This window comes from Citrus sinensis, chromosome 8 (genome assembly GCF_022201045.2).
Source record: "Citrus sinensis cultivar Valencia sweet orange chromosome 8, DVS_A1.0, whole genome shotgun sequence".
Lineage (NCBI taxonomy): Eukaryota > Viridiplantae > Streptophyta > Magnoliopsida > Sapindales > Rutaceae > Citrus > Citrus sinensis.
Window position 1 is genome coordinate 19,548,984 of NC_068563.1, and position 16,424 is coordinate 19,565,407.

Below are 16,424 nucleotides of genomic sequence, written 5' to 3' on the forward strand. Positions count from 1 at the left end.
GTAGGATAAAATTTACTTATACTTATAAAAACATATACATATAATGCTTTTAATTGTGTGTTATAATATTTTTACTAAAAATAAAATTTATAATATTTTTTATTTTTTTTATCTTAAAACAATTGATAATTAAATTTATAATATAATGAAACAAATTTAATAATAATTTGACCAACAAATTGATATTAATAAATTGATATTGATGAATTATAATAAAAGTTTATTAAAATATTGATTCTGTTTCCAATTTGAATAAAGATAATTTTGGGTTTCGGTAATAATATTAAGGATATTTATGAAATTGTATTAAAGGATAAAATTAATTTTTAAAATCATATTCTAAAAGTCACTCATTCCCTACTTTTTAAAATCAATTCTAGAAGGAGCTAATTTTGATAAAAGTGATTTTAATTTTTTTTACCAAATACTAAAATTAGTTTAAAGATTTTCAAAATTACTTTTAAGCCTCTCAAAAGCAATCCCAGACAGACGCTAGAGAAAATTACATGTTTATAATTTATACAAAGTACTCAGTCGCCATTACAAATAAATGTGAATATTGCCTTTCTCATTCTGTAAAAGCTTGGGAAAATGAAGAAACCAAGAAAAACGACATTATTAATGGGTCATTTCTTTCTATTTTCATGGATGCGAATCTTGTGGATATGTTTCTAATGGTTTTGGGTTTCATTGGAGCCATGGGTGATAGGTTATTAACACCTTTAATGACATTTCTGACAGCTAGATTGATAAATATTGTTGGGAATGCATCAAGTCTCACTTCGGATAATTCACTCATAAACTACTATTTAATTCTCTCATCTTTCTTTCTTGATGCACACGTTTCATTCATTAGAATAAACTTAATTATTATGTATATATATATTAAGAAAAATGATATTTCACCACCAACAAAATACTATCATGATAGAAACGACACATTGTAACATAAACAATGTTGTCTTTTTGTATGCTACTATGATAATACAACATGAATAATTTTTCATTTCTATCTTGATGATATTCAAATATCAGTACTCCTATATTAAAAAGTATAAATCAATTAATTTCTCTAGACAATAGAATGCATTGGTAGTTTTGTACGTAGATTGTCTGAGATGGATTGCTGCTTTCGTAGGAGTGTCTTATAATTTGTTGATATGAGTTAAATTTGTTCAAGATTTATAAAAGAATAAATAATCTTAGCTAATTATTCTTTTAATTGTTTTTAGAGGGATATTTTTGGACAAGAACTGGCGAAAGACAAGCAACAAGGATGAGAGCTATCTAATTGAAACCAATCTTAAGGAAAGATGTTGAACACTTTGATTTAAATGTGACAAACACTGCGCTGTAGAGATTCTCAAGTGTTTCTAAATGATAACCCTGTGATTCAAGAGTCATTAGTGAAAACCTTTAATAGTAAGTAATTTAATACCATTTGATTAACTATAATTTTACAACAAAATAAAATGGTTAATTGTTTTACAAATTTTACTGTACTCCCATGCGCATAAATCTATTGTAGTATAAATTTATGGTGATGAGTGTTGATCGACGAGGAGGTAGAATTAATCATGTGTGGGGTTAATTTCCAAGTTCGTTTGTGAATTAGTTGGATGTGATTTTTGAGCAATACTAAAAGAAATGATGAGAATAAATTAATGATGAAACAATGCAAATGGGGCACTTGAATCTCTGGATTCACACACAATATTTTATACCATATGCTTAATTTTCCTTTTTAGTTCTGAATAATTTATGAGGAAGTACTTCCACTCCTCATAGTCATCATTCTAGTAAATGTAGTATCAAACACTCATTGTGTCAGGGCAAAATAATCTTCTGCTAAATGTGGTGTCAAGTACAAGTTGTGTCAGGTAACAATAATCTTATTGTTGATAATGTGGTAAGATTGTTTACTAAATAGTTTAAATATATTCTCTATCAACACTGAGTCAAGATGAACCTTTAATATTAGAAGGGAGTTTCTCGCTAATAAATATAGTGTAAAGTATTCATTGTGTCAAACAGTAATGATCTTGCACTAAGGAGTCGGTATTCTGTGCAAAATCTAGATAAGATTATTACTGTCTGTCAATAATGAGCTAAACCAATCCACATATATCAGAGAGAAAGAGTTAATAAACTTATCAATTTAAGCCTATGGATTGTGTTGAGTCTCCACATTTAGTTCAAGCCTGAAACTAAATTAGCTACTCATATTGAATTAGGAGTAAAATTAGAGACAAAGAATTATATAAGATGGAGCTCAAATTTAGATTTAGAGCTGTCGAATTAGGGGGGATCCCCCCTATTTATAGATACAAAAAATAAATCATGTTTATTGAATGAAAACAATTTAGATGCTCAAAATTACACTGCGTGGCAAGTTCTGATTAGATGGAATACGTCACCAAGATGTGATTTAGTGAATTGCATGTAACATACAAAAGAATTTTCTTTAGCCATTCATCAGACTAGAATGCTCGGAATCGAGGATCTTAACTCGATTTTCCATTATTCACTAGTATAACGCTCCCACGCTACCACTCACTATAGGTGCAATTGCTATTCAAGGCCAGATTTGCTATTTGCCAAACGAGCTATTAATGCTTCAACGCGAGTTTATCTGGGTCAGATCAATGCCTAGATAATCTTATGCTATTTGCCAAATCCTTCTCAATTGAAAGAATTTTCTCTGGCCAATCCTGGTGCAACATACGGATCCAAGTCCTTCCAAAATAATTATCAACTATTTATGTTTGAATAGAAAAAATAGAAATTTCTAACTTTTACGTGATTGCAATAGGTTTGAGAGAAAAAAAAAAACTAAAAATATCTCTCAAATTTCCCTATGCATGTACTTAATTATTATTATTATATATAGTCATAATATCTTTTTATATCTTTTTGTTTAATTATCATTTCTATTTTTTCAGCATTAAAAGATTTTTTTTGTAGTTATTGTTTTGAATTATGTTGGGCCCTACCTACGGGCATGTTTTTTGAGCTCAAGGTTTAACTAAAAAGTCAGGTTTGGCCACAAAGGTTGAGAGATACTTAACAAATAAAAGATAAATTTTTTATTTTAATAAAAAAAATTAATATTTATTTAACCATTCCATAACATATATTGAAAGTTGTAAATCCTTTAAGCCAAATTTTTAAATCCTAGTCGTATAAAAATGAAATTTTATGAACTATAAATTTATAAAACATAATGAAAAAAAATAATAAAATGTAAACCATAAAATCCAGGTGCTTCGATGAAAAAACCAATCAGGTTTTGCACTCCAAAATTTAAAAATAATATTAATTAATTAATTAATTAATTCATTATCTTTTAGGTTAGGTCGCATCATTGAAGGCTAATATGGACATATATGTGATCCCACAAATGAGGTTGTTGTTGTTGTTATTATTATTATTATATTTAAATTGATTACAATAGGCATTACAATCATCTATTTGTTAGAAATATGAAAATCCATAAATCTACCAACTCAAATTCATGCCCTCAACTTTAAATTTATCTAGTTACAAGCCCATCTTTAATGTACGGGTTATGGGAATCCAGAATCAAAATCATTGATGTTGTTTACTTGAGAAAATGGAAGGAGGAATGAGAATGAAAATAGTGGGCCCGACATAAAATTAGAAATATACAACAATAGGAATCAATTTCTCATTCCTTGAACTTACTATCTTGCCCTAATGAAATTTTATAATTTCACTTTTGTCCTCAATTAAATTATTATTATTATTATTATTATGATCATCGTCATTATTTTTGTTGTTGTTCTTAGTATTATCATTATCATTATTATTGTTATTATTAATATCATCATATTCATCATCATCATCATTACTTTTATTACTATTGTTGTTGTTGCTACAAGAATAATAGTTATTATTATTATTAACAGTAATTTTTAATAATAATAATAATCACAATTATTGTAAAACATGATAGTAAAAATGACAATAATTAATTAAGAATATTTTAGCAACTTAAAACAAGCCATTCCTATTCGAAGATAAAGTAAATAAATCAAAAGGAATGCAGCTCTTTTCAATTCTTATAAGTAAACAATTTAATGCTGTATGTGTTTATGATGAATGGGATCAAGAGTTAGAACCATTAATATTGATGCTGGGAATCAGAATCATTAATGTTGTTTACTTACAAAATGAAAGGGACAATGAGAATGAAAATAGTGGACTCCACATGTATTGACATAGTTTAAACCATTTTGATTGACGTTGTTTTATCATGTTAAAACCTAATGAAATGTTACTAAAATGACTTGGAATTTTTATATGTGGTGCATTTACATGTCCATTAACATTTCAAAAAGTTTCAATGTTCTGACTAGTATCAAATTTTAAATAAGTTGTGAAACTTAGGTTTTCTTGTGAGAATTTCAATTTCTGCCACTTTGATTTAAATCACAAAAATAATAGACAAATTTATCATTGTAGTGTTTTTGAAATATAATTTCAATATGCTGTAATAGTTAAAATATTCCTAATTCTCACATGCGATGGTCAGGTCGTGACAATTACTAATGTAAGTATTTCCTGTACTTTTGTCTTCTTTTAATTGTACAATGTTGTTTTGAGTACCAAATTGGTTAGAAGTTATGTTTTTTTTGTTTCAAGCTTTTAGTTGTGTAGACGAGAAAGGAAAGCTTGTACTAAGTCAACTTTTAAGAGATTTAAGATTAAAGGGCTTCAAATTGGAAGTTCTTTACCCCATGCTACCATTAAAATAGTTTCCTTGGTGTTTTCACTTGAGGCTTTAATAAAGACTCAGCCTAACATTGCTTTTAAGAAATCTACATACCTAGCAGCATCTAGTGTTACCTAACTTGCATTGGATGCATGTGTATGTTTACAATATTTGGTTCCTATTGTATTATTTGCTTCAAATAATATCCCTACTCCACTAACTAGTCTTTTATTAAAATAGAACCTACCTCAAAACACATTGAAGAGAAGGGACTTGAATTTCATCTATTTGCTTTAACTGTTTTTTTTTATACGCAAGGTATAATTTCAACTTGCATTTCCAGCGCACTCTGTTGTTGTAGTTTCAACTTGCACTTCCAGCGAACTCTGTTGTTGTAGTTTCAACTTGCATTCCCAGCGCACTCTGTTTTTGTAGTTTACTTTTATTTTCCAATTTTCTGTTTCATGAATAATTTAAAATAGCGGTTCAAACCACTTATCTCTTGGCATCAAGCTGCCAAGTGTTTGGTTGAGTATACACTTTAATTGTGTTTGGAAATGGAATAATGTATCTACGCATGAAATACCCATAATATTCTTTTGCGTCATTAAGTAGTAGTTGTTTCAACTCAATCTTTTTCTTTTACTGAAATCTTCACTTTTGTTCCTATTTTTTTCCCTAATTGTGCTTAAAATTCTAATAATTATCTCTCCTCTGTTATACATTTGACAAGTGCAGTATGTAAACCTATTCTTGGTTATTAGATTCCAGACCATTTTTCGATGCTTAACATTACATAAATGTATAACGTGTGAGTACTAACAGAAGATGTTCTCGTCAATTCTTGTTACTTAAAATATTTTGCTTGTGGTAAGCTTCTTTGATAAAAAAAATAGTAAAATGCTTGCTAAACGTTTTTTTTTTTGGTAATTTTTCATGATGCTATAATTCAAGACTGCATGTAAAGGATTTGCAAATGCAAATTTGAGGGCATGGATAACAAATGAAGAGGAGAGAATAAAAGAGTGGTGGTGATCGGGGGAGGCATTAATTGCTGGCCTCTCATTGCTAAGACTCTACAAGTGATTTACTACTAGAATTTGGTGGGCGTTAGTTTTTGGCGCAAAATATTTTGCTATCGGTGGTTACTTATATTAGGATATTTTGTAAAATGTGGGGTTTAAGTAATTTTGAATACTTTAATGATAAAGTTTGTATTGTTAGATGAATATTGTAGTTTGAATACATATAAACTTCATTTTTTTTAATTTATTGGATTTTTTTTTAACTATAGGTGTTATATTTTACATTTTTTTAGGATAACAAATTTTATTTATAAAATTAAATTTGAAGAATTTGAGAATTGTATTGTTATAAATATATTAATTAATAATAAATTAATATTAATAAAATAATAGTAAAAATAATATTTTGTGTCATGACCCAACCCAGACCTAGCAAAATATTGTTCGCTTTGGGTTTTAACAAATTCTGCACAGTTTTGTTTTAAAGGTGCACATACCCTCAAAAACGCATCTTACCAATTAAGGTGCAGATCACCCATATAAACTCAACATCTCTTTCGTGTTTTGTCAATGTGAGATTTACCTAAGATGTTACATACACCCCCCCTTAGGGATTTAGTGTCATCGCTGAGATTTGCCCCACCATCTTGTAAGAATACACGTGGAGCCGGTCTAATACCATCTATCATGACTTAACCAAGACCTGACAAGATATTATCAATTTTGGGCCTTAGCAATGCCCGCACGGTTTTGTTTTTAGAGCACCCCCACACCTAAAAAACGTATCTCGCCAATTAAGGTGCAGATTACCCCATATAAACACAACATCTTTTTCATGTTTTGCCAATGTAGGATTTACTTAGAATGTTACATACACTCCCTTAGGGATTCAGTGTCTTTTTTGAGGTTTGCCCCACCATCATTTAAGAATGCACATGGAGCCGGTTTGATACCATCTATCATGACTCAACCAAGACCTGACAAGATATTATCTATTTTCGACCTTAACAAAGCCCGCACAGTTTTGTTTTTAGGGCACCCTTACACCTAAAAACCCATCTCGCCAATTAAGGTGTAGATCACCTTTTATAAGCCCAACATATCTCTCGTACTTTGTCGATATGGGATTTACTTAGGTCATTTTGAAATAAGTTTTGTCGAAATAATAATAAGTTTCCCACCAAAGATTCTAAAAATGGCATGAAAATTCAAATAATATTGAATTTCCCACTAAAATATGGTGTAACATATGTATAACTATTAAAAACTATCATAAACTTATAACGAAAAGAATTTTGTCATAAATGAGGGATACTAACTTAGACGATGAATAAATTATTTATCATATACCCCCTTTTATAACAATATTTCTCGTCATCTATTACTTGTTTTCTAATAGTGGAAACTGAAAATAATAGGAGCTTGATTATTGGGAAGGGGAGTTGTTGGGACTTAGAAATCAAGTTCTTATTCCTTAAACTCAATATTTCATCCCTCCCCAAATTTCATAACTCTACTTTTGTTTCTAATTAAAATATTGTTATATTATTATCTTATTGTCATCATTATTATCATTATTCTTGTCATTATTGTTAATAATAATAATGATAGTAAAAAAGTAGTGAAAATGATAATGAAAATGAAAATAATACTAATAATAATAACAGCAACTAGGACTATGATGAGGATGATGATGATTATATTATTATTATTATTGCTAAAATTAATTTTCTTGAATAACAAGAACCGTAATAATTATAACAAATAATAATAAAAACAACATTAATTAATTAAGGATATTTTAGTAACTTGAAACAATCTATTCTAATTCTAAAATAAAGTAAACATATGAATATGAATATATTCATTTTGATTCTAATTTTATAATTTAAGTAAACATGTTATTGTGATTTCTACTACTCACTCACATTTCAATTTATTTAGTTCCTGGTTATTCTAATTACTAATTGGTCAAAGGAATGGGGTTGATTACTTCTCTTTTTCGAATTTCATGTCGATTTGCCTGTTGCACGTGTTGCACGTGTTAGCTAGCTGGTTGATTTGATGGGTTTTAGTTTCTTCGTGTTCACACATGACGCGATCTAAGCATTTAATGTTGCTTAATTACGAAGTTACCATTCATTCGAATTCGATCCGTTGAATATGTCATATGGATTTCGTTGAGCGAATGTGAATATGTTCTGCATTTTATGACTGGTCTAATGAAAGATTGTAAAGTTGTGATGCGGATGATCTTTCCATTTTATTTTTTTTTTGTCTACCAAAATAATCAATAAATAATGAAGAATTAAAAGATGATAAATAGTTATCATTGTTGACAACATGCTGTATATTTTTAATTACAAAATATAATACTATAGATATGAAATAAAAAAAAATCTATTGAGACCAGTCAATATAATTTCATACAGTTCCAAATTGCCAATTTTACGGTGAGGAGTAAACTTCTTTCTTTCTTTGTTTTTTTTTTTAATATATAATTTAAGGAGAAATCTGCTGCAATGTAGGGAGAATAGAGTCTCTCACACATGAAGGAGTATGTGCTGTCATTATGTTACGTGGCCCGATGGTGGTAATATATTATTTCGAAGTTAAGAATAATTAAGATTTTAATATGAGTTCTAGCTAATCTGACATTTATTTATTAAATGATATAATATTGATTTTATTAATTATAAAATTTTTTATTTTATAAATGAGTAACACATTAATTAAAATATAAATTAAAATTAAAATATTAAAATGTCTAACACTATTATAAAGCCAATTACAAGATACCGTAATTATAAGTCAGGTAAATAAAAAGAGAAAATAAAAAAGTAAAGTAAAAGAAACAGGAGCAGTAGCAGCTATTGCTCTGCCAGGATGATCACTACTTTCGCTATGAAAGCAAATGAGTGGGAACTGAAAAGTACAAACTGAAAACAGATGGCTGGATGGCACGTGTTAGCTAGCTGATTGATTTGAAGGGTTTTAGTTTCTTCGTGTTCACACATGATGCGAGTCTAAGCATTAGTTGAGTGAATGTGAATATGTTCCGCATTCTATGACCGGTCTAATAAAAGATTGTAAAGTTGCAATTCGGATGATCTTTCGATTTTATTTTTTTTATTTTGTCTACCAAAATAATCAATAAACAATGAAGAATTAAAAGATGATAAATAATTATAATTGTTGACAATATGTTGTATATTTTAAATACAAAATATAATACTATAGATATGCAAAAAAAAAAAAAAAAATCTATTGAGACCCGTCAATATAATTTCATAGAGACCCAAATTGCCAATTATGCGTTGAGAAGTAAAATTCTTTCTTTCTTTCTTTCTTTTTCTAATATATAATTCAAGGAGAAGTCTGCTGCAATGTAGGAAGAATAGAGTCTCTCACACATGAAGGAGTATGTGCTGTCATTATGCTACGTGGCCCGATGGTGGTAATATATTGTTCCGAAGTTAAGAATAGTTAGGATTTTAATATGAATCTTAATTAATGTGATATTTATTTATTAGATGATATAATATTAATTTTATTAATTATAAAAAATTTTATTTTATAAATGAGTAACACATTTAGTTAAAATATAAATTAAAATCAAAATATTAAAATGTCTAATACTATTATAAAGACAATTACACGATCCCGTAATTATAAGTTAAGTAAACAAAAAGAGAAAATAGAAAAGAAAAGTAAAAGAAATAGGAGCAGTAGCAGCTATTGCCCTGCCAGGGTGATCACTACTTTCGCTATTAAAGGAAACGAGCGGGAACGGAAAAGTAGAAACTGAAATATGGACTCCAAAATGACAAAAATTAAAAATTTAAAAATTTAAAAAAAGCAAAGGAAATGGAAAGACTTTTGCTGTTTTGCTACATTGTCTAGGCAAACTCATATCTTTAATCTTTGTTCCTTACTTAGTGCTCGTACGAGGTGATTCCTTGTCCTTCCATTTCTTTGCTTTCTAGTGAACCAACCCCCTTCTTTTGGGTATTTAAAGGGTGCTAGTGAAATGGGTTTTCCGCACTGTCGTCATTCATTTCAAAACAATTAAAATATAAATAAAACACTGTCATTGTTTGTTGGTTGATGGTACAGGAATCATAGAGTGAAGAAATGATGGAAGGTAAAGGTTGCAGCAGCAGCACGAAGAAAGCAGTAGGCTTCACGGAACATACAGTGTTTTCTTGGTCACTTGAGAATATTTTCAATGATAGCTATTTCAAGGACCAGGTTTTAAAATTTGTCTCTCCTGGTTTCCATGCATGTTATTAGTGTTGTTAGATCAATTTAATCCACTTGGTGCCATAAATATTCTGCTCTATTCTTGATAGTCTGCACTTGTGCCTTGTTTTTATTCAAGATTTTAATTAGTATCATTAGCATCTATCCCTTCCAATTATATTTATATATTCGGTTGGTCATTTTGAGTCATCTACTATAAACTGAATCTAGTGTTTTCGTTATTACTTATCATTATCATAATTCTGTTCTAAATGTAAAATTAGAAAGATCTCAATAGCCAAATTTTTTATTGATTTTCTATTTTAAACTGCATCCCTTTCAGGTGGAAAAAATCCCAGAGTCTTTTCAATCTGTTAAGCAGTATTTTGGGCCGTTTGTTTTCCCTTTGTTGGAAGAAACGCGTGTGCAATTGCGTTCAGGCTTGGAGGCTATGCGTAGAGCACCTTATGCTGAAGTAATAGCTTTTGAGGAGTTAAAGCCCCACGGGGCAAATAAATATAGTGTTGAGGTTGATTTCTGGAGGAACACAATCAATAACAGTGGCAAAGAGCCCTACAAAACATTGCCTGGTGATATTTTGGTTTTAGCAGATTATAAGCCTGAAAAGGTTTCTGATTTTCGAAGGGCGGGAAGGATGTGGACTTTTGTGTCAGTCACTGCAGTTCCTGATGATGAGGATGAGAATAAGAAAGAGAATTGTTATAAAGTTAAGGCCAGAAACGACTTGCAAGTCCATGACGGGACAAAGAAACCATTCTTTTTGATTTACTTGACCAATATACTTCCTAACAAACGAATATGGAACTCCTTGCATATGCGTGGAAATTGGAAGGTTATTACCCAAGTTTTAGGCACTGATTCAGTGGTAAGTGTTTGAGGATGAATTTGTAGGTTTTGATGCAATGACATTAGAATTACCTATATTGATACAGGTGTCCTGTTATCCATTTGGCGGGAGAGGGCCTTCAGAATAATTGCATTTACATTTTTGCCAGCTGATATTAAGTTTTTTTCTTTTTTTTTTTTATATGCTGAAATTTTCAATCTTTTTATGACAGGTTGACGAAAGGTGTGAACTCTGTCCTGTGCAAAGAAATGGCAAATGGGATGAGAAATTTGGTCCCAGTTTGTCATCTACCCTGAATGAGTCACAAGTAGGTGCAGTGTTTGCTTGTCTCAGAAGACTGGATTGTGATCACAAGTCTGGTGTTGAACTTATATGGGGGCCTCCAGGGACGGGTAAAACTAAAACTGTTAGTATGCTGCTCTTTAGCCTCTGGAGAATTAAATGCAGAACCCTTGCTTGCACCCCAACAAATGTGGCTATTACAGAGTTGGCCTCTCGTGTTCTAAGGCCAGTGAAGGAATCATATAAAAGGGATCCTAGAAGCAACACCCCAATTTGTTCACTTGGAGATATTCTCTTGTTTGGGAACAAGGATAGACTTAAAGTTAATCCAGGTTTTGAAGAGATATATTTGAATTATCGGATTAAAAAACTTAGGGAGTGCTTTGCACCGCTCTCTGGTTGGCGGCATTGTTTTTCTTCCATGATAGATCTTCTCGAAGATTGTGTTTCTCAGTACCATATTTATGTGGAAAAATTGGAGGAGAGGGAGGACTGTAATGTGAATCAAAGTGAAGAGAAAGAATGCAGGAAGGAAACTGAAGGGAGCAAAGGGGAGTGCAAGCCATTTCTTAAATATGTGAAAGAGAGATTTAAACGTGCTGTAGTTCCCCTTCGGAACTGTATTTTTATCTTTTGTACCCATTTGCCCAAATCGTACATTTCGGAAAATAGTTTTCAAGACATGGTTGCTCTTAAAATTTTACTTCATACTTTTGGGACTTTATTGTTTAAAGACAATGTGGTTTCTGAAGAGCTGGAGAAACTTTTTTCACATTCAGTAGATGAAGGTATCTCTTCGGCATTTGTGGGTAAAAGATACCTGTTGCAATTACACCAGAGGAGAAGTGAATGTCTTTCTGTTTTAAGAAATCTTTGGAATTCATTAGATGAACTTAACCTTCCATGTACTACAAGCAAACTATTGCTGGAAGATTTCTGTTTTAAAAGGGCTTCTCTGTTTTTTAGCACTGCTTCAAGTTCATATAAGCTGCACTCAGTGGAAATAAAACCACTGAACTTTCTAGTTATTGATGAAGCAGCACAGTTAAAAGAAAGTGAATCAACCATACCTCTACAGCTCGCGGGTATAAACCATGCCGTTCTTATTGGTGATGAGTGTCAATTACCAGCAATGGTTGCAAGCAAAGTATGTCAATTGTCTTATCTTTATTTGTTTCCTTCTAGCCTTTTTTACTTTTCTGTTTTAGGAGATTTAGTTTTGAGCTTGCTGATTTCTATGCATTTGACTATTTCTTCTCAGCTTTTTGGTTCCCAATTTTGGCTTTTTCAGATTTCTGATGAAGCTGGTTTTGGAAGAAGTTTATTTGAGAGGTTGACCTCATTGAATCATTCAAAGCACCTTCTCAATGTGCAGTACAGAATGCATCCATCAATAAGCTTATTTCCGAATTTACAATTTTATCGCAACCAGATCCTAGATGGTGCAAATGTTAAAACCAAAAGCTATGAGAAGCACTATTTGCCTGGGACAGAACTCGGCCCCTATTCTTTCATTAATATTATTGGTGGAAGCGAAGAGTTCATTTACCATAGCTGTAGAAATATGGTTGAGGTATCTGTGGTGATTAAAATACTGCAGAAGTTGTACAAAGGTATGTTTTGTAGGAATCTTTGGTGATATCATTTAAAGATTTGTTTGATTTCTTTTACTGACTTATCAGCATGATTTGATTTAATGAGTCGACTTTGTCAAAACAAGATAATTTTCACAATCTTGTCAAAAAGTTTCCTTGCGACAGCATGATTCAGCATCTGTTACACTATTCATTATTTATTTTGATTTGATTTGCCGATTCGATGTATGTGAAACCTGTTTCTCTGATATTTTAGATTTTTTTTTTTCTAATCAAGCCTTTCGTAATCCTTTTGCTTATGTGCCAAAATTTTGTGCATTCATAGGATGGTGGGACAAAATATTTGTTTGATGCAGTGAACTTGGATATTTTATAATCAATTTATAATTGAATTGTAGAGCAGTTTCCTATTGTAATGGTCAGTCTTTACTGATAGCCTGAATAGTTGACCGAAATCTTGACTGCACCATATCAATTGCTTTGTCAGGTATTATTACATTTACCTAGCATTTAATTTAGTTCCATGAATGAAAAGAAAAGGAGGTTGATTTCTTCTGGATAATGCTAAAACAATTTGTAATTATGCTTTCTGACCTATTCTTGGCTATCTTTATACTGCAGCTTGGGTTGGCTCAAAACAGAAGGTCAGCATTGGTGTAGTTTCACCATACACTGCTCAAGTAATCGCAATTCGCAAAAAAATTGGATCTGAGTATGATAACAAAGATGGTTTCACTGTAAAAGTGAAGTCAATTGACGGATTCCAGGGTGGGGAGGAGGACATTATAATTATATCCACTGTTAGGTGTAATGTTGGTGGATCGATTGGATTCATATCGAAGCCCCAGAGAGTTAATGTTGCTCTTACAAGAGCTAGGTATTACTTTTATGTAAAATCATATGATATAATACGTTTTGGGTCATTTTAAACATCTTTGGTTGATACCTGCTATCTCTTTGACACATTCTAGGCACTGTCTTTGGATTTTGGGGAACGAAAGAACATTAATTAGTAGTGAATCTATATGGGGAGCCTTAGTATGTGATGCTAAGGCACGTCAGTGTTTCTTTAATGCTGATGAAGATCGGAATGTGGCCAAAGCAAGACTAGACCTCCGTAAAGAGTTAGTTGAAATTGGTGCTGAAAGCTTAACCTCCACAAATCAAAGGGGAAAGGTATGTAGCTTCAGTAATTCATGGTTTTACATTCTTTACTTATCACATTTTCCTATTGTACCTATTTTTCTATTTTTTTTCAGTTTTTCTGTGGTTATTTCTAAGGATACCTTATTTCCCTGCTCATGTTGTTAATTACTTTTTTTTTTCCGGCTATGTTGTAAATCTAAATATGAGAAGACAACATTGTGCTATGATAAAGATGGAGAAACTTACCGGGAAGGAAGGTTTACAGCTACTGACAGCGAAGCAGCTGCTGACCCTATGTTCAATTCGACCCTAAATAGGCTAACTTTAACCTTCAGAAAGCTGCTGAGCTGATTCAGCTGTCAGATGTTTTAATGATTTGGGGAGGTATGAAGGAGCAGGTATGATTTTTAGCATGGATTAACAGTAATCTGCTACCTTCATGTGATATGAAGTTATGGTTCTAGTGTTGTACTCTTTTATCTATCTTATGAGATTTATCTTTCTGATGGACTATTGCTGATATATCTTGCAATATTGGAAATTTTGGTCTATTGTTGATATATCTTGCAATATTGAAATTTGGTGTATTCAGATTCAGCAAAGGAATAGCTCAGAACAAAAGTTAAAATTGTATAAACTTTTCCGAAAACAAGCAGCCACTAACAAGGACGCGGTTTCTAATTTTGGTGCACAAAGTTCAACAATTCTGCAGTTTATTATTCAGCTATTTTCAATGAAATTATGAGTATTAATTTTGTTTTTCATTTTTAAAAAGAAAAATTTCCTATACTAGTCCAACTTGCTGGAGTTTTCTTCTGCTATTAGCATGATTTTTTGGTAATCTCTTTTTTCATTTTTTTCCCTTTTCTGTATTTGAAGTTCTCCAAAGAACAATACCAAGTTCTGCGGGCTTGATCTTTTATTTTCTTTTATTTGCTGAGAACTCCATGATGCTCCATTGTATACTAGTTGAAAAAATAATTGCACAAAGAAATAGGAGTTTGAGTTTGAGTTTGTTAAAGCTTTTTGTTCTATAAATTTGAGACACAAAGTTTTTAACTCTTTAGGTCGCTTTGTGGATGTTGCGAAAGTGCGGGTTGATCAATTATCAATAGTATGGTGACTGTGATTTTTAAAGAAATATAAATGTGGTGATAAATAAATATAAAGAAAATTAGACACAATAATTTACGTGGTTTAGTGTAATACCTACGTCCACGGTAAAAAATAAAAGATAATTTTACTAATAATGAGAATTTATAAAAAGTGAAAAAAGCTCTTGAAACTCACAACTTCAATATACTTAATTGTATTCTCGCTAAAACACTTAAGTGAAAGTTCTCTCAAATTTTTCAAATTGCTTCATATGCAATTACCCTCGAATCTCTCAATTGGAATGCATTCAAATTAACAAATGGCCTGGTATTTATAACTAAAGATCATACATGCATCTAATCATTGTTCCCAAAAGTTTTTGAAAAATGGCAACCGAAATCAACAATTTTGAAAAAATCGATTGGCTTTTAGAAAACCACCACATTTTTCTCCATGCAACTGTCAACAAAATCATGCCACCAACTTTGCCTTTTGAAATTGCAAGCCATTATTTGAACTTTCAACTGTGGAAGCAGCAAACATGGCAGCACTTGGAGGAGGTATTTTTCTTGCAATTGATTTGCTACAGAAAGCTGGGAATTTCAGAGAAGCGAGTAAGCTTGTTATGAACTTTGTGTTCTCCAACTCACTTTGGTCATGTGGGAGCAGAGGTTGGCCCTTAAAGCAATTTACGCCGGAGGAGCTCTTACAAAAAGCAAAGTCACCGGAAAAGAATGACTCGAACTAATTCTATGAATTTGTTTGTGCACAGGCTGGCATTTTACCAAATGATCGGAGTAACCTACTCATGATGAATCAACAGTTCGTTGATTCTAAAAGAAATTACAATATCAGAGGTGAAATACTATCGTCTCGAATGATTTTGGACTTCCATCTTCATTCAAATACCTCTATATATCATTGGGAAGATGAATTAGTTTTGAACCTTACAACATATTCGGATGATTCAATTTGTAAAAGCCAGGTTTCATTTGAGACGTTCGTCTACTTTTGGAACTGCTGGAAGGATAAGATTGTAAAGATTTTTGGTAACCAGCTTGTTCTTAAACTCAACAAAACAAATCACTGCCCAAGATCTCTTTGACCAAATCAATTCAAGTTACAAAAATACAAGATTGAACAGATCAAAACACAATAAAAAAAAACACCAGCAAGAACTGATCAAGAAACAGCAAAGAACAAGAACCAAACAAAATACACAGAATGCCAAAGGTTTACGTGGTTCAGCTGTGCATAGTATGCTCATGGGAGATGAGCTTTTATGGTTTAAACAAAAGAGACAGTTATAGAGCCTTATACTAGACTTTACCAAGAACAAGATGATGCTTTCTCTCTCTCAAATCTCTTTCTGCAGGACTCTAGAATTACTTTCAGATAGCTCTCGAAAACCCAGGTTTTATACCCTGTTTCAATAA

The 16,424-nt window shown here is 31.5% G+C and overlaps 1 protein-coding gene across 1 annotated transcript; it reads left to right on the forward strand.

Annotated features, from left to right (window-relative positions):
- The first annotated feature begins 9,543 nt into the window (after positions 1-9,543).
- Positions 9,544-14,453, forward strand: LOC102614795 (uncharacterized). The gene is made up of 8 exons (XM_006470828.3): positions 9,544-9,711; positions 9,877-10,011; positions 10,346-10,888; positions 11,082-12,299; positions 12,444-12,765; positions 13,369-13,624; positions 13,719-13,923; positions 14,104-14,453. Exons 2-8 carry the CDS (start codon positions 9,895-9,897, stop codon positions 14,242-14,244), a joined length of 2,802 nt encoding a protein of 933 aa, XP_006470891.2. The 5' UTR covers positions 9,544-9,711; positions 9,877-9,894; the 3' UTR covers positions 14,245-14,453.
- The last annotated feature ends 1,971 nt before the right edge of the window (positions 14,454-16,424 follow it).

Bases quoted from the DNA above. Each gene is read 5' to 3' on its own strand.
- LOC102614795 (XM_006470828.3), top strand. From the start codon at position 9,895: ATGATGGAAGGTAAAGGTTGCAGCAGCAGCACGAAGAAAGCAGTAGGC. The intron at 10,012-10,345 runs GTTTTAAAATTT...CATCCCTTTCAG, and splicing joins ATAGCTATTTCAAGGACCAG to GTGGAAAAAATCCCAGAGTC. The intron at 12,766-13,368 runs GTATGTTTTGTA...TTTATACTGCAG, and splicing joins ACTGCAGAAGTTGTACAAAG to CTTGGGTTGGCTCAAAACAG.